This window comes from Mustela nivalis, assembly GCF_964662115.1.
Source record: "Mustela nivalis genome assembly, chromosome: 4".
Taxonomy (NCBI): Eukaryota; Metazoa; Chordata; class Mammalia; order Carnivora; family Mustelidae; genus Mustela; species Mustela nivalis.
The window spans coordinates 117704727-117723454 of NC_139023.1; the positions used below are offsets into that span (position 1 = coordinate 117704727).

At 40.4% G+C, this 18728-nt stretch overlaps 1 protein-coding gene across 4 annotated transcripts in view; it reads left to right on the top strand.

Annotated features, from left to right (window-relative positions):
- Positions 1-18728, top strand: part of ABCG2 (ATP binding cassette subfamily G member 2 (JR blood group)) — a 159646-nt gene that overhangs the window by 116837 nt on the left and 24081 nt on the right. For all 4 annotated transcript variants that reach the window (XM_082726607.1, XM_082726609.1, XM_082726608.1 and 1 more), the window contains 6 exons: positions 1104-1325; positions 7915-7974; positions 8724-8838; positions 9419-9571; positions 12710-12867; positions 18053-18204. In XM_082726607.1, coding sequence (XP_082582733.1) covers positions 1123-1325; positions 7915-7974; positions 8724-8838; positions 9419-9571; positions 12710-12867; positions 18053-18204 — 841 coding nt within the window. In that variant the 5' untranslated portion in view covers positions 1104-1122. The remainder of the gene's footprint in view (positions 1-1103; positions 1326-7914; positions 7975-8723; positions 8839-9418; positions 9572-12709; positions 12868-18052; positions 18205-18728) is intronic.

Here is an 18728-nt window from a genome sequence, read left to right on the forward strand (position 1 = left end):
CAGCAATTCTCTCCCTGGTACATAGCCCTGTTTGGAGTCTCCAAACCCAGCAGATTGCTGCAGTGCACTCCCAGGGGGTAGTTGGGGAGTCTCCCCAGATCTGCCGCTTGTTTAGCCCCTGTTTGAGGAGAACTGGCCCAACTGTGCCATGATCACGCTTTATAGCCACCCCGAGCTGAGAGCCCACTCCTCAGCTCAGTCTTTGCAGTTGGCTTCTCTGCTCTGATTCCTGGGAGCTCTGTCTCACTCAGGCAACCCCAGTCTTTCTGTGACCCCAAGTGTCCTCAGACCACACTATCCCACTGTCCCACCAAGGGCTCCAGCCCCCCACTCCTGCTTACCTACCAAAGGAATGTCCTTCACTGGAGCAAACTTCTAAAAGTTCTGATTTTGTTCTCCTCTACTATCACTTGCTGGGAGCCAGCTGACGGAGGCTCCCTTCCCCCATGGTCTATCTTCCCATATATCACCTCGGATTCACTTCTCTACACATCCTACCTTGAGGAAAGTGGTCACTTTTCTGTTCATAGAGTCGCTGCTATTCTTTTCTTTGATCTCCTGTTGAGTTCATAGGTGTTCAGAATTGTTTGATAACTATCTAGCTGAATTCCTGGGACCAGACCAAATTAGGTCTCCTACACTTCTGCCATCTTGGACCACCTGTGCCCCCCAAATATTTTTCTTTAAGCATGTAATCAGTGTAAAAGTGACTAATGAGGTATTTTACATTCTTTTAAAGTTTAGATCTTCATTTTTTTAAATTGTGATATAGTTGACATATACCATTATATTGTTTCAGGTGTGCAAGATAATGATTTAATATTTGTATATATTGTGAAATGATCACCACAATAAGTCTAGTTAACATCTATCACACACAAAGTCACATTCTTTTTTCTTGTGATGAGAACTTTCAAGATCTGCTGTTTTAACAGCTTTCAAATATACAATGCAAATTATTATCGATAGCCACCATCCCAGGACTTACTTATTTTATAGTTGGAAATGTATACCAAAATGGACTTGTTTTAAGTGTCCTGTTACTGGTGTTTACAGTCTCATTTATCTAGACTATCAACTTACTATTGCTTTTCCCTTTGCAGAAAGGCGGAAACTCTCCAGATGTCTTCCGAAAATGACCAAGTTTTTATCCCAATGCCACGAAGAAACACCAGTGACCTCTCCAAGATGACCTCCAACAACCAGAAGACCTTTACTGAAGTAGCGGTGTTAAGTTTTCATAACATTTACTATCGAGTGAAAGTGAAGAGTGGCTTTCTTTTTGGTCGAAAAACAGTTGAGAAGGAAATACTAACAAATATCAAGTATGTGCATGAACTTGTATTAAAATAGCCTTATTGACATACAATGAGCTTTATAGGTTTTGCTTATTGCAAATAAAGGTCTTACGAACATTTGTGTACAAGTCCATACAGACATACAGACAAATGCTTTTATTATTGTGTGGCTAACCTCAGAGTGAAATGGCTGGGTCACATCTTAGGTATATGGTTAACTTTAAAGGAACTGTCAAACTGTTTTTAAAGTGGTTGTTCCATATCCATCAACTTTTGTTTGAGAGACCAAACAATGTGTTGTTTGTTTTTTTCTGGGTATGAGCTCGGGTTCTCTAGAAAGCGACTGTCTGTATGATTTACTAGTTCTTGGTCGTCGGGATATAATTGTCCTCTCCAAGCTACCGTTTTCTGATATGTGAGGTGAAGAAAAATATGGCTGTACCTTACAAGCCAAATATTTTTAGGTCCTTATGCACTTTATGTCCTTTATGTTCCAGATGCTAGAGTGAGGTAGTTGAAATGACAGTTGAGGTAGTTGAAATGACAGTATGTTGTAAAAGTACCTTGGTTTTCAAATACACTTATTTCAAATGAGTGGTCTGTTTATGTAGTAGTTTATGCCATGTACTTAATGCTTCTCTCCATTACACAGGCAGAGATTATTTAAATATAAAGACAACTATAACTTTGCTTAAGCTGTGTAGCTGAAGTCCAAAGTGATAAGAGAAATCAGGAATTGAATCAGGTCTTGATTAGAACCAACTGACCTTTCTGAAAAGCTGACAAGTTCCTTGTGAAACATATTAATCAAGAAAATATTGGTCACTTTGGATATTGTGCTAATGAATGGAAGATAAAGGATTTGAATACACACAGGTGGAATAGATTTAATCATACTATGCGAGTGTACATTTCTCCTGCTTATGTTTTAAAGCTACTAGATTAGTAACTTGGTACAACACAAGTGTTATCTGATCAATGCTTCATAAAGTTTTATGGCCCCATGGTATGCATTTTAGCAACAGATGAGTTCATTCTAGGTTGAATGTGCATAGCTAGGTTCATAAAAACTCAGTCAAATCTTGCAGTTCTTTCTGATTCTATAGTTAAAAGGACAGGAGGGATTGGTTTTCTTGCTAACTCACATTTCTGGTTTAGGCATCTCTGAGAGAGGTCATCCCTGTTTTTGCTGCAGTATCTCTAATCTTTCCCCTATCTGCTGACTTTACCTAAGTAGAGTTTCTGAGATGGGGGAAGATTGCTCTCCTATGTGTGATTTTTTATTTGTGTTTGATAGTGCCACCGCCATTCACACTAATTACTGTATTTCAAAAAACCTGGTGAGAAGCTTGGTTTTTGTTTTTTTCTGTGGACATTTTGTAATCTCATTTATAGAACTGAGTAACTAGAACCTGATTTCCTCTTGTGGGGGGAGGAGTGAAGAAGATAAAACAAAATCTTTTTTTTTTTTAAAGATTTTATTTATTTATTTGAGAGAGAGAGAGAGAGCATGAGAGTAGAGAGGCCAGCAGGAGAAGCAGACTCCCTGCAGAGCAAGGAGCCTGATGTGGGACTCAATCTGGGGACTCCAGGATCATGACCTGAGCCGAAGGCAGTTGCTTAACCAACTGAGCCACCCAGGTGCCCAGATAAAACAAAATCTGACTATGAGAATTCAAAAATATGAGACCTTAATTCCTCATGAAAATCTTTCTGTTATACTTAGTTTGTCTCCATGCCCAGCATTTGAGCTTTCCCTCATCCATATGAGGATATATGGAAAATATGATCCATTCCAGTAGATGTGTGCAGTCATCATGGAAATTCAATATACCATTTGGGAATTTGTTAAATTGATAATTTATTTTGACATAATTTTAAACTTAGACCTCGTACTTTTCACCCCTATGCCTCACCTGTTAACATTTCACTGCATTTGCTCATCACATTTAGTTTTTATATACTCATTATCATTGGTATTTTTCTAAAGGCAAGCTCCCATATGATGTTTTATTATCCCTAACTCCTTTGGTGTATGTTTTCCAGAAATAAGAGTCCTCTTTTCTGTAATCACTCAGTAATCATTTTGGAGCAGCCGAGGGGGAGTGCAGCCTCATAGTGAATACAGTGGTGGGTGCTAAGAGACCCTCGGTCACCTGTGCTCTTAACACAGTTGATTGACCACCACATCATGTCTCCTTTGTCTCATCCAACCTAGTATTTCTGTCTCATGCCTTAACCTTGATTACTTGGTCATGTTGGTGCCTACCAACTTTCTCCACCATAATGTTACCATTTTCCACTTTGTAATTAATAAATGCTATGAAGGGAGATAAGACATTATCCCAAAACAGTATTCCTCGTTAATCTTCACCCCACCAGCTTCAGCTCCCATTGACTCTTCCCGCCCGAAGTGACAGTATTGATCACTATGATAGTTATCAAAGGGTGATTTTCTCTTTTCATTCATCTCTTCTGCATGGATCAATTTGAAGTCTACTGAAAGAAAAAAGCTTTATTCGCCATCTCATTCAGTATAGACTCATGGATTTCATATTCAGTGGTAATGCACTATTATCATTATTCTTCTTGACACTCCCATTGTTCCTGATTCGGTTAGTGGGAGACTTTCCTTTATTTTTTTTTAGCTCATTCTTTTGAGATGTCCTCTTATTTGAGTAGTTTTTGGCACAGAAAGAAGTTTCAGACTCCCTGAATACTTATCTTGCTTCAGACCTGGAATCAGCTATGGTTCCTTTTTGTGGAAGATGGTATTTACACACCATGAACTGGGTGCTTGGAATATTGGTTGCTGTTGGGATGCCATATGTTCTTAGCCCTTTCAGTGGGTAGACCTAGCGAGCATATGTCTATATATGTATACACACATATGCCTATACTTTTGCCTCTATATCTGTATATATAGATTAAAACCTAGGACTTCTCATTAATACCGCCAATTGTAATCTAATAGCCCATGGTTCTTTCCACATTTCTATGTTTGTAAAACATCTAAAAAAGTGAAAACCCTGGCTCTTGTTATCCTTGATACACTTACTGATTTGCTCATTTTTCTTATTCTTTAATACAAGGAATTAGCCTACCCTTCAGCTGTCACCTCTCTTCCTCCCATCTCCCTTCACAGCCTGTGTTCTGTTATAGCTGTTGAGTTTTTCCCACTTCTTCACATTTTTTTTTTGCAAGCTTGCCTTTTTGTTTTCCTGTAATTCTCATTTATAAAAATGCAGAGACTCATTTATTCAACAAATTTTAGATGCCTGCTAGGTGCTTGACATTGTGCAAGATGCTATGACATAGATATATCCTCTGCTCTCAGAAAACTTCTAGTCTAATGGATTCAGACAAGTAGAGCATGGCACTGTGTTATTCTACCATGATGGAAGCCCCTAAACTTAAATTGGAGGGCCAGGGGCATGAGAGAGAGTGTCTGTGAGTGCCTTTGTGTGTGTGTGTGTGTGTGTGTGTGTGTGTGTATGTCGGGTAGGGAGGAAAAGTGCACCAAGCAGTGGGAATGACATGGACTTCTCCATAAAATGAGACCAGAGGATTAACCATTATGCATTAAAATGTAATCGTTGGGACCTCAGTCCGTTAGCTGGGTTTCACCTGATGTGTTCAGCATTTAATAATCTATTTAATGATCTACCTTGTAGACTGCTGTGCTGCATGCTATGGTGTGGTGGGGGGAACCCGAGATGGCACCATTCTTGTTGACAAGACTTTATAGTACAAGAGTGAAACTTCCCTGGACGCAAATGCTGTAAAGCCATAAATAAGGGTGGAAAATGAGTTTTGAGGGATGATAGTAGAGTGGAGGGCGGGGTGAGGGAGCAAGGGCATTGTAGACCATAAACCAGGACAGAGGTCAACAGCCTTTCTGTAAAGGGACTGCTAGTAAATATTTTCCACTTTACGGGCCACTCTTCAGTGCGGCAGCTCCTTGGTCCTGTCACTGCAGTGTGAAGGCAGTCATGGATGTAGACGAATGAATGCGGCTCTGCTCTAGTAACACTTTATGAACAGAACAGGTGACTAGCCATTGGCCAGTCCCTGGCCTAGAGTGCAAACTCCACAAGTCCTAGGCTTTGTTTTATCCTCAGCTCCATCCCATGTCCTAGAAGAGTGTCTTACCACCTGTAGTAGTTACTGCTAGGTGAATGGAGGGAGAATTAGCCCCTTCTCCCAGCTGGAACTCTTTCTTGCATTTGTGACTGGACAGGACTGTTGTTTTCTGTAATGCAAGGGTCTAGTGCCAAAGAAAACCCAACTCAGGGAACTGAAAGATTGTCCTAGCCTGTTCACATTCAATTTTGGGTTGATCATTTAGGATTGTTGGTCTTTATTTGAGTAGATATTTTAAAAACCTGGAAAAGTTTCCTGACAATGACATGTTAGTGAATATCAAGCTGATTTTTGGTCATTTTAGAGGAAGTTACTTGGTAGCTATTAATATAGTTCCTGGGTAGCTTTTTTTTTTTTTTTTTAAAGATTTTATTTATTTATTTGAGAGAGAGGGGGAGAGCATGAGCGGAGAGAAGGTCAGATGGAGAAACAGACTCCCCGTGGAGCTGGGACTCCAGGACTCCGGGATCATGACCTGAGCTGAAGGCAGTTACTTCACCAAACAAGCCACCCAGGCACCTACTGGGTAGCTATTAATAAAGAAGATCCATCAAAAGCTACAGATAAATGCATCTTGAAAGTTCACTTAACCAGTGTGTCTTTTTATACTGTGGGGGGTGGGTGGGGAAGATAGCACTGAAAGCACAAGAGATCTTTCTGTTCTACAGCTTGCTCCCACTTTATCAAATTCATTTTTTTGTTGGGTCTTTCAGTGAGAGGCACCTCAGTTCATGAGCAGAGTGAGGGCTACCTTCTCTCTTAGCCTCCACCAGCCATTCTATACTTGTAACAGTTTAAGCACAAGAGTCAGTAAATGCTGAGGTCCTCTGTGGTTGAGGAACTGGGGTACAACTGCTGTGTGATGTTCAGCACTCCTGGTTATATAACCTTAGGATTGGCCTCTGAGAATCATTGCCTGGGAATGAAATAGATTTCAGCTTTGGAATAGATACTATTTTTATTTTGGGATAAATTTTGATTTATCTGTTCCAACAGAGATTGGGCATAGACACCAAGGTTTTGAAAAGGCTTTTCCAGCTTTTCCAGGTCTCTATTTTATCATGCCTGTTGAGCTGGAGAGACCCTACTTTTTTTTTTAATTTAATATATTTTAAAAATATTTTATTTATCTATTTTAGAGGGGAGATGGGGCAGAGCCAGGGGGAAAGAGTATTAAGTAGATTCCACACTGAGCATGAAGCTCAATGTGGGGCTCAATCCCATGACCCTGAGATCAGGCCCTGAACCAAAACCAAGAGTCAAATACTTAACTGACTCTACCCTGTGGGTGCCCCTGGAGAGGGCATAGTCTCCATTCTCCCTTTTCTAGTCCATTTTTCCTTGCCAGTTTACTGGTTACCTTCAGGATGAAATTCAAACTACTTACCTTCTTTTTGAGTCTTAGCACAGTAAACCCTGCCTTAATTTTTTCTACCTTCTTGCTCTCTATCTGGATATTCACTGCCCTTAAACATCGTGGTTTGTCTGGGACATGCTGTGTAGACTCCCATGCCTCTATATCCTTAAAGGTTGTTCCCTACAGAAAGCGGCATCTACCAGTTCTATGCTGAGAATTTTCCAGTCCACCTACCTGATACTTTATAAGGGAGAGAATAGTATATCCTGAGGGTACATATTTTACTTTTCTAATTCAGTAACAATTTTGTGACAGTTAAGAATTGGTATTTTGTATTTTACCCATGAGGTGCTTTATTCTTAGCCATTGAAATTCTACTTCACATATATTGTTTCTTAATCTGACGAGTTTTAAGTGGTGAGAAGGCTACTGGTGATTCTAGAAATCCCGTTGACTTATTAATTGTGTAGAACTTAGAGTAGGTAGCCACAGAGGTGACTTGAAGTAAATCAGTTAATGTCATCAAACATTAGTTAAGACTTGTTACATTCTTTACACTGTGTTAAGAGGGGTAAGTGTACAGATATGTTTAATCAGAATCTGTGACTTTAAGGAAACTTGAAATTTCTTGTGTTCTTTTTCAAAGACTATAAATGGTTTAGAGAAGAAGTGAAAGGAGCTTAGAGGGACCCAAGCCATTTTTCTTATAGGTCTTGACTAGTGATTAAGATCCTTCGTGTGGGGGGCGCCTGGGTGGCTCAGAGGGTTGGGCCTCTGCCTTTGGCTAGGTCCTGGTCTCAGGGTCTTGGGATCGAGCCCCACGTTGGGCTCTCTGCTCGGTGGGGAGCCTGTTTCTCCCTCTATCTGCTTGCTTGTGATCTCTCTCTAATGAATAAGTAAAATCTTAAAAAAAAAAATCCTTCGTGTGCTGGACTTATGTTAATTGACATACATTAATGGACATAACGTTAATTGTCTTTTTCCTTTCAGCATTGGTTTGTGCTTGCTTTCCGTCTATAGTTTAATCACTTTCATTGAGCATATGAGATACAGACTCTAAATTTATAGAACCGGTTTTGAAGTGGGCTGATAAACTGATGTGTTCTGTGCTTACAGTGGCATCATGAGACCTGGCCTCAATGCCATTCTGGGACCCACAGGTGGAGGCAAATCTTCGTGAGTATAATAGTAGAAGTCAGCTTTTCCTTTGGGGTTTTAATGTGCTTTTCAGGATGCCTTTCATGTGAGCAGGTATGTGTTGAGCGTTTGCTGCCTTTCTAGTGTGGTTCTAGGTGCTGTGGATAACATGCATGATGCCAGCTTGGGGCTGGTTGTCCCAAGGACTGGGAAATCTTGGTCAGCTTACTAACAGCACATGATAACAAGACATGACTGGCATACAGCTGTCGGCTATGATTTGAGCTAATGGGGAGGGAAAGGAGAGAGAAGAAAGTTGAAGGTGGGTAGATAGAGCCAAAGGCCCAAGTGAAGACTTACTTCTTAGACAAAGGAGCGCATTGTCTGACTTGAGAGAACCCCCCCAAGGTCACACGACCTGGAAGGTTGCTGGGGAAGTCTGTGCTGGAGCAGCCAATGGTGACTTGGTTCCATGTTTTTGAGTTATACTGTAATATAAACTAAAAAAGGAAGGTGAAAATTGAAAAATATAAGTAATTTTATGATGAATCATGAAATTCTACACCTGAAACCAATTTCATCATATATGTTGACTAACTAGAATTTAAATAAAAATTGAATTCAAGGAAGTACCTGAAAAAAACAGAAAACCATATACCTAATTTTAGGCAATCCATGGAATTTCTTGATCAGTCAATATTCTAACTTGAGCAGAATTTGGATTTAGAGTAGCTGAGAGATACAGCCTGAAATGGAGAAAAACAACAACGTAATATGTCCTCTCATAGGTTGTTAGATATCTTAGCTGCAAGGAAAGATCCAAAAGGATTATCTGGAGATGTTCTGATAAATGGAGCACCTCGACCTGCCAATTTCAAATGTAATTCAGGTTATGTGGTACAAGTAAGTATTTGTGGATTTGTATTTTAGCCTTCTTCTATTTCTGTATGGGCAAATGCCTTGGTTGATAGATCAGTGTACTTCCAGCTGACATGTTCATGGAACCAGTTTCCTTCACACCAGCTTTTCATAATCCCTTGTTTAGATTCGGAGTGGTGTTAAATGAAGAGGCAGGAAGAATCTGAAATCTAACCGCTGTAAGGGCAATGATATCCATTCTAGTTATGATTTCCACAAGACACTACTATTCTCCTTTTTTGCCCTACCTTCACCTCTCTCCTTCCCCTAACTTAGAAAGATGTTTTGCTAAATTTGTATAAAGCAGTCTGGACATGTCTGGTAGTAGTAATCGTAATTACAACCTGTGTCGACTTGGATGTACAGATGGGGAATGAAAATTATGCCATCTGCTTTTCCAGCTGTCTGTATTTGGAGTTACTGTCATTTGTCTACCTGCAAGATCACCATTAGCTAGAACTTTATGTTGGATATGGTATTCTTGGGGAGGAAGTTACATGTGCTTAAGTGTGATAGTACTAGAAAAAACCTAATATGTCTTGTTAAAATGCCATTTTGCTTCAAGGATGATGTTGTGATGGGAACTCTGACAGTGAGAGAAAATTTACAGTTCTCAGCAGCTCTCCGGCTTCCAACAACCATGACGAGTCATGAAAAAAATGAGCGAATTAACAAGGTCATTCAGCAGTTAGGTCTGGATAAAGTGGCAGATTCCAAGGTAATGTGGAAAAACCAGATGGGGTCATAGCCAGCATTAAGATCTCACCTGTGTGGATAGCATAACTCTTACTCAAAAGTTTTCTACAATGTGCGTGCTCAGAAGTGGCTGCTTTCTGTACTATAGAGAAATGCGACTCGTTAGATAATGTGAAGATGGAAATTAAAGAACAACCTAAAAATGTTTGGATCCTGGAAATGAAGTGTGGGAGGGTGGTCCAGTGTGTAGAAGTGCCTTTGCAAGGAACACAAGGCCCTTTCCCCATGATTATAGCTCTTGATGCTCTCACACTGTTTGTCAGGTCTCAGCTGTAGCTTTCCACTAACTTTCCTTCTTCCTGCTTTCTTTCCCCTTTTAGCTCTCCTTCCTCTTCCTCCAGGAGACTTTGTGCCGTTGCTTTTGAGGTATATTTCCGGAATTCTTAAATGACAAAAATCCAAGGGTTCTGGCTCTATGTTTCACTTTGCTGTAATTTGGCTTTCAAAATTCTATTTCGTCAAAGTGGAGTTTCTTTTTTTCTTTCTTTCTTTCTTCTTCTTCTTCTTCTTTTTTTTTTTTTTTTAAAGATTCTTTATTTATTTATTTGAGAGCTAGAGCAAGAGAGCACGAATGAGAGAGGGGCAGAGGGAGAGGGAGAAGCAGATTCCCTGCTGAGTGAGAAGCCTGATGCGGGGCTCTATGTGGAGCTTGATCCCAGGACCCTGGGATCATGACCTGAGCCGAAGGCAAACACTTAAGTGACTGAACTACCCAGGTACCCCAGTAGTGTTTATTTCTAAGTTGTGTAGCATCTGAGTTGTTTCTCTATAGACTTTTCTTTGGTACTTTTGTTTCTCATTCCTTTCTTCCTCTCTTCCTATCTTCCTTTCTTCTGCCAGTACTTACTTACAGGCTGTGTGTTATGTGCTGGGTTCTTAGGTTTTAGAGATACCAGTTGTGGGCAAGAGAGACAAAAATAACTCCCTTTTGTGGTTATGTAGAATCAGGAGGAAGAAACGAGATGAACAAGGGAGTTTTATAGTTGATGACTAAGGATGAAAGATTTGCCTGGAACTTTTGAAGCTTTGGGTGAAGATGAGCTTTTTAAGATTATGGTGACTATTGTTTAGCATTCTTTTTTTTTTTTTTTTAAAGATTTTATTTATTTATTTGACAGAGAGAGATTATAAGTAAGCAGAGAGGCAGGCAGAGAGAGAGAGGAGGAAGCAGGCTCCCTGCTGAGCAGAGGGCCCGATGCGGGGCTCGATCCCAGGACCCTGAGATCATGACCTGAGCCAAGGCAGCAGCTTAACCCACTGAGCCACCCAGGCGCCCTTAGCATTCTTTTTTTAAGATTTTTTTTTTAAAGTAATCTCTACACCTGAGTTGGGGTTCGAATTTGCAACCCTGAGATCAAGAGTTGCATGCTCTGCTGATTGAGCGTGTGGTGGTGATAGTTTAATTCCCCTGAATATATATCCCTTACTTGGAAATAATAAAGAATGGGGGTTTCTGCTCATTATTGCTTCATGTCATATTGTCTGACATTTTAGAAAAACATAAAATGTATTTTGCTTGTATTTTGTTCAAAGACATAGCGCTGAGATGCCACCATTTACCATTTATTTTTGTTTTAGAAGTTTATGAGTTTAGGTTTCCTTTGTCTTGGCTCTGTTATTTGATTTTGTCTTTTTCTTAAGGTGCATTCCAATCTTTGCCTTTAGGTTAAAGTTCTTTACCAATAGGCAGTCAATTGCCCTAACTTCCTTGCATATAATTCCAGGAAAAATGAGCTAAAGGTAGTTGTTGACTTCTTGGAATTTATTTAATTGACTGAAAATAAGTTTAAAATTTTTTACTTTTTATGAAAATTTAAATATAGCAGAAATATAGTGAGTAGTCTAATTACTATCATAATTACATGTTTATAGTATAATTAGTATAATGGTATGATTACAAATATTATTCATGTAGATTTCCCAGTTGTTAACATCTTATCCCATACTAGCTTTGGTGTTTTTTCTGAAATATTTTAAAGAAAGTTGTAAATATCATATTTTACTCCTGACTACTCATTTTGCATCTTTTTTTAAAAAAAGATTTTATTTATTTATTTGAGAGAGAGAGATCACAAGCAAGCAGAGAGGCAGGCAGAGGGAGAGAGCCATATTCATTCACATTTTCCCAGTTGTCTCCAAAATATCTGCTATAGCTCATTTGTTATAGGATCCAATCAAAGGCATGAGGAACACTTCCTTGTTATCTCTTTGAAGACTTTATTTTTTTTTTAAGATTTTATTTATTTATTTGACAGAGATCAGAAGTAGGCAGAGAGGCAGGCAGAGAGAGAAAGAAGCAGGCTCCCCGCTAAGCAGAGAGCCTGATGTGGGGCTCAATCCCAGGACCCTGGGATCATGACCTGAGCCGAAGGCAGAGGCTTTAGCCCACTGAGCCACCCAGGCGCCCCTGAAGACTCTTAATATAGGAATTCCTTTCTACTTCCTGCCTCCCCAAACCTTCTTGTTTTCCCTGCCCCCCTACACAATGACATTGACTAGTTGAGAAGACTGGGCCAATTGCCCTATAGAATATTCCAGCTTCCGGATTTGTCTGAAAGAATGGGTCAGGAATTCTGTAGTGAGTTGGGATACAGGCAGGGTCAATTTGGGAAGCCTTGTGGTCATTTAAGAGGTGCTAATGTGGTGTGATAGAAAGTGAACTTTCCCATTTGCATCCCGCCCACAGGACTATTAGAGGGTTGGTGAGGGAGGGTGTAATACTAATAAATTCTACATGCTTTCCCCTTTTCCTCTCCTACCTTTGTCTCCCTTCTGCTTTGTGATTTCATTATGCCAGGGCCATATGTTTTATTGTTCCAACTTAACTATCTTAAAACTAACTATTTGACTTGATAGGGAATGAGAAGTACTATTAAGCATGGTGTTCATATCAGGCTTGGCCACTTCCCGACCTGAGCCTCAGTTTGCTCATGTTATTAGAGAGAAACCTACCTCTTCTCCCATAATTTCATTTATTTGTTATTTGGAATAAGTGAGGACAATGAGATAAAGTGCCTCTTATAGGGCTGGCATGTTGTAGGACCTCAACAAATGGTAGTAGCTGTGGTTGTAATTGTTAATGATGTTATTTGTGCTTTAGGTTGGAACTCAATTTATACGTGGTGTATCTGGAGGAGAAAGAAAAAGGACTAGTATTGGAATGGAGCTTATTACCGATCCAGCCATCTTGTTCCTGGATGAGCCCACCACTGGCTTAGATTCAAGCACAGCAAATGCTGTCCTTTTGCTCCTGAAGAGGTAAATGCGATGGGAACATTTTTCTTCCACTCATCCAATATCAGATCCCCTGCGATGCACCAGGTAGTATTCTCAGTGCAGGAAGTTCAAGAGTGAACACAACAGACAAAATTGTCTTCCTTCTTTGTTGGAGGGGAGTAGTCAACTGACAAATAGAAGTGTTTCAAGAAAAATGAAGCAGGGTAAGAGTGTAGCAAAAGATGGCTGTGGTGGGAGTGGGGGTGCTCTATTATATAGCAGGGTGGTCAGGGAAGACCTCACTGATGTGACATGTGAGCTGGGAGCAAGGGAATGGGGCCTGGATGTCTGGGGAAGAGAGTCCTTGCTGGAGGGAAGAGCTGTGGGTCCTGAGCATGCGTGATGTGTTTGGAAACATCAAAAGAGTCGGAAGGAACTGAACCCCAGTGAACTAAGGGTAATGGAGACTGCTTACTGATTCGTTTGCTGGGGCTGCCATAATGTAGGACCACAGGTACACAGGTGACTTAAACAACAGAAGTTTAGTTTTTCACATGTTTGGGAGGCTAGGAGTCTAAGTAAGATAAGAGGTCAGCAGGATTATTTCTTCTGAGGTCTCTCTCCTTGGTGCAGGTAGCTGTCTTCAATGTGTGTCTTCATTTCATTTTCCCTCAGTGCATCTGGGGCCTCCTCTCCTGTTCTTATAAGGACAATGATCCTTATTAGATTAAGGGCCACTCATATGACCTTGTTTAACCATAATTACCTCTTCAAAGACCCTATCTCCAACTACAGGTATATTCTGAGGTACTAGGGGTTAGGACTTCAACATGAATTGGAGGGGAGGACAAAATTTAGTCCATAACAATTAGAATAGGACATGAGATGGAATTGAGAGGGTGGCTGATTATGCAGGCTTTGTAGGCCACAGTAAGAACTAGGGCTTTTATTGTCTCTAGGTAACATGGAAGCTTTTAGAGAGTTCTAGAACAGAGAAGTGGCAGCTGTGTAGAGAAAAGAACTGTATAACTGGGCAAGGTGAATGCAAGGAAACTAGTCAGAAGGCTGTTTGTATTAGCTTGGTTGAGATATGATACTGGCTTTGAGTAGGGTGGTAGTGGTGAGGTGGTGAGAGAGAAGTCATGGATTCTGCATCTATTCTGAAGATAGAACCAACAGGATTAGTACATGAATTGGACGTGAGGTGTGGTTTTATCGAGAAAACAAATTTCTAAATTTTAGGGCCTAAAAAATGGAAGAATGGAGAAAATAGTTGCATTTACTTTTATTCTTCCAGTGGGAGGAATATGTCGATAGGAGAAATTTCAGAGGCTAAATTTTGGGCATCTAAAAAAATTTAAAAAATTTTTTTGACCTTACAGAAGAGTTATAAGACTAGTACAAAGAAATCTCATGTCTTCTTACTGAGATTTCCCAACTTACTATTTATCTGCATTTGCTCTCTCTCTAACCCTCCACCCCACATAGTCTTTTCCTGACATCATATACCTTCACCCCTAAATACTCTGGAGTGTAACTCCAGGAGACAAGGACGCCCCTCCTACACTACCACGGTCCACACCTCCCAGCTGCAACGTCTCCATTGTTGCCATCACCACCATCCAACCCATAGACTTCAGTTGGACTTCACCAGTTGTCCCAGAACTATTTCTTTCTCCTTTCTGACTCACAATGTTCTCTAGAACCTCTTGTTTAAGTATTTTCTAATCCTGAATAGTTTTTCAGTATTTGCTGGCTCTCGAGTCCTTGTCTGTCTTCAAGAGTCCATTTCGTAGAGTGGCCCTCAACTTGGATGCCCCCAGGGTTCTCTCATGACCAGACTCAGGCCATGAGTTCTTGGCAGGGCTACCACAGAAACGATGCCGTGTTCTGCATATATCAGGGGCTAACTGATTTTGACTTCTTCCACCGTGGGTGATATTCATGACCACCACCTGGTCGTGTTGGTGTCTGCTGGGTTTACCTGCTATGAAGCAACTCTTTTTCCCTTCATGACTGGTGGGTATTTGAGATGATCAGATAATATGTCTGTACCCTATTCTTCAACAAATCTTCACCCACCAGTTTTAACATATACTAGCAATTTCTGCCTCTATCAGTTACTTGTATGATAGTTGCCAAGTGATTTTCTATTTACATCTTTCCTTCTACATATATTAGTTGGCATTCTACTGTAAAGAACTTTTCCTCCTTCCCCATTTATGTTTTCTCATATTCTTATTTTCGTTAATGGATCAGTGGATTATATAACTTACATATTTTATGATTAGATTAGCCCTTATTTAGCCATTAGAAGCCCTTCCAGTCTGACTTTTGTGTCCTTTTGACATGTTCCCTGATCATTCTTCAAACAATTCTTTACTTTATGGTCAACAAGGTGTTCCAGGCTCATCTTGTACTTTTCCTGTGTCTGGGGAGTCCTGGTACCTTCTGTTGTAGTCAGAATTTAGAAACCAAGATCTAATTACTTAGTGTGCTCACTGCTACTGTCACTTCATTGCTTCCAGACCAACTTAGCAGACATACCTAGGAAATACTTGTGTACATGTGTGTGCTTTATGTCTGTGCATATATAACACAGAAATATGTATCTGTATTTTTTTATTAAAGATTTTAAGCAATCTCTACACCCAGCATAGGGCTCAAACTCACAACCCCAAGATCAAGAGTCGCATGCTCCATGGACTGAGCCAGCCAGGCACTCCTAGTTCTATATTTTATATGGGAAATATTTAGAATATTATTTTATTATGTATTCATGTGTATATAGTTTGAATAGAATGATACATGCAAACATACATCTGTAATTATTGCTCTGTTAGCCTGTGTGTATCAAAAAACCCATGAGTGCATAATATTTCCAATCCAGTCTAACACTTGAATGTTCTTTTTAGTCTTTGCCATTTCCGTATTTGTAAATGATATTTTTAAAAGATATTATTTATTTATTCCACAGAGAGAGGGAACACAAGCAAGGGGAGTGGGAGAGGGAGAAACAGGCTTCCTTCCGAGCAGGGAGCCTGACGTGGGCCTCGATCCCAAGACCCTGGGATCATGACCTGAGCCGAAGGCAGACGCCTAATGACTGAACCACCCAGGTGCCCTGTAAATGACTTTTTAAACAGGCAAAAACTTGCTGCCATTATCTCAATACATTTACTTACTTTCTAAGCCAGGTAACTTAATTGTTAAATATAACTGATGATCTAGTCACGCTGGCCATGCTTTCTGCCCACCACCTCTGGGACTGCTCCCTACCACCCCAATTTTTTAAAAGCTACCACACACATTCTCTTCCTGTGGCATCCCCTCCTTGTCATTGCTGTGCTTTCTCAGACGCTCATGCCCTCCTAATCAGGTCTCTGTGCCAGGGTAAGAAGAAATGGGAAGATTTTAGACATCTTAAGTTTGAGATGGCAGTTACACAAAAAAGTGAAGATGCCAAGTAATGGGTCAGGTTCTGTTAGGGAATGAATGTTATCTTTCAGTGTGTTAACAGTGTTCATTAGAGGATGGTGGAATGCTCTGGGCTCTGTCATGTTTTATCCTGTTCTGCACTAGTTAGCACATAGGCATCTTTCCCTGGGCTGGAGGGCTTTAACCTAGAATTTTTGACACCACTGTGCACACTGATCACTTGGATCTTGTTAACATCAGATTGCTTCCATTGCTCTGAGATGGAGTTTGAGTCTTCCTGTCTCCCAGGAGATACTGATATTGATGTCATTGGTCCTTAGACCACAAAGCTCTCATGGAAGCACTTCTTTGCTTTCAGTCCTTCACTGGCTTTTTCTTGCCCTCTGACGAAAGCTGCAGCTTCTGAGTGAAGGGACTCCTCATGGACTGGTTTTGGGGGGCAGTCTCTTTTTCATAGCTTCTTCCCCTCCCCCTGGCCTCGATCCCCATGCACACATCCGGGCTTTGCAATGACACGGAAGTACTTGTAATCTCCTTAATAGACCTTGTTATTGCATAGTCTGTTTGCCGTCTTCCTTCCGCTTGACTACAATTTCTCTTCTTGGCTTACTCTGGTTGGCCCCATTGATGCACTACTTATGTTATCTTCAGAGTGGGTTACGGTCTTGCATTTAGCTTATAAGGAACCCTCAGCTTCTTTTATTCCACACTGTACTGAAATGGTTGAATCTACTGGCCTGATCCTTTTTAAGGCAGAGTAACCTTGTACCTACTGCTAACATGCAGTAGGTGCTTAGAAAGTGCTTAAATTGATATGATACCACTTATAAAATATTTTCAATAATGACAGGTTTTCAAAAGTGATTTTGGCCTTTTGTTTCTTCTATCCGTGAGTAGTACCTCCCATGTCAATGTAGTTTAGCAATGTTTTGGCCTTGGAATCAGACCAGGGATCAAATCCCAGCCCCGCCCCTTACTGTGACCTTAGGGTCAGTCGTTCAACACACTACATCTCATCCCTAACATAAAGGTACCTAACATACTGGTACTGCCTAGTAACAGTATTGTGAGAAGTAAGATAAGTATGAAAGTATATAATAGCAAAGACATTGTAAGTACTCAGTAATGTTAATTGTATCATTAGGGCAAAAGAATGAAAACCAATTCCTACAAAACGAGGAGATTTAAATGATCAGTGAAAATGGGGCATACATCCATCATTTTAACATTCAGTCCATGATATGTTTCCAAACTTGAGTTTTCTTTTTTTTTTTTAAAGATTTTATTTATTTATTTGACAGAGAGAAATCACAAGTAGATAGAGAAGCAGGCAGAGAGAGAGAGAGAGGGAAGCAGGCTCCCTGCTGAGCAGAGAGCCCGATGCGGGACTTGATCCCAGGACCCTGAGATCATGACCCGAGCCGAAGGCAGCGGCTTAACCCACTGAGCCACCCAGGCGCCCCCCAAACTTGAGTCTTCTTAAAGATTACCTGGGTGCCTGTTAGAAATATGGATTCATTAGGCCCAGTATGTCTGAAAAGACTGTCCAGGGATCTGCATTTTTCATGAATATTCTGGTTGATGTCAACTGCCCGTGGAACTCACTAGTGTTTTATGAAACCCTAGTGTTTCATAAAAGCACTGCCTTTAGGTCCCCTAACCATCAGATAATATGAAATGAGGAGTTAGTAAGAGAAAATCAAGTCAAACTAAGAATAGATGATTAAAGTTGCCATGATGTTCAAGTTTTAGATGTTTAATGACTTTTATTTTTTCGCTTTTAACTTAGGATGTCTGAACAGGGACGAACGATCATCTTCTCCATTCATCAGCCTCGTTATTCTATCTTCAAACTGTTTGATAGCCTCACCTTGTTGGCCTCAGGAAAACTAATGTTCCACGGGCCTGCCCAGGAGGCCTTGGGGTACTTTGCATCAGTAGGTATGCTTGACTTTTTCATACAATAAGATCCTTTACTAAAAGAAACCTGAAAGAGAGCAATGGAGGTCTCCAGAAGTGCTGTTTGGTCTTTGAGTAGACATACTATGGCTTCCACCACTCCAAAACATCTTTGGTGAGTTTGGTGCTAGAATTTTTCTTCACTTTACAGTGCTACCTTGTTCTTTAGTTCTCTTTCCTGTCTTATTCGAATATGCCTGCATACATATTTATGAATATTTCTACTGGGCCTATATCTGACCCTCTTCCCAGTTCTGGTGACCTTTCACTAACAGTTCAGTGAATGTGTTGGCCTCATAACCAGTTATCTGTCAGTCAAACGTTTTTGAAAAGGTCTCATAATATCCTCCAATATTTTGTCTTCTTGTCCAGATTATGGATCAGGCTTTCTTATGTCATTCCTTTTTACGGGATGTTGATCTGCTGTGGTCGGGATTCATGGAGATGCTACTTAAAATTTTCTAGTAACATTAAATTACAGATTTAGGCTTTGAGGGGGTATAAGA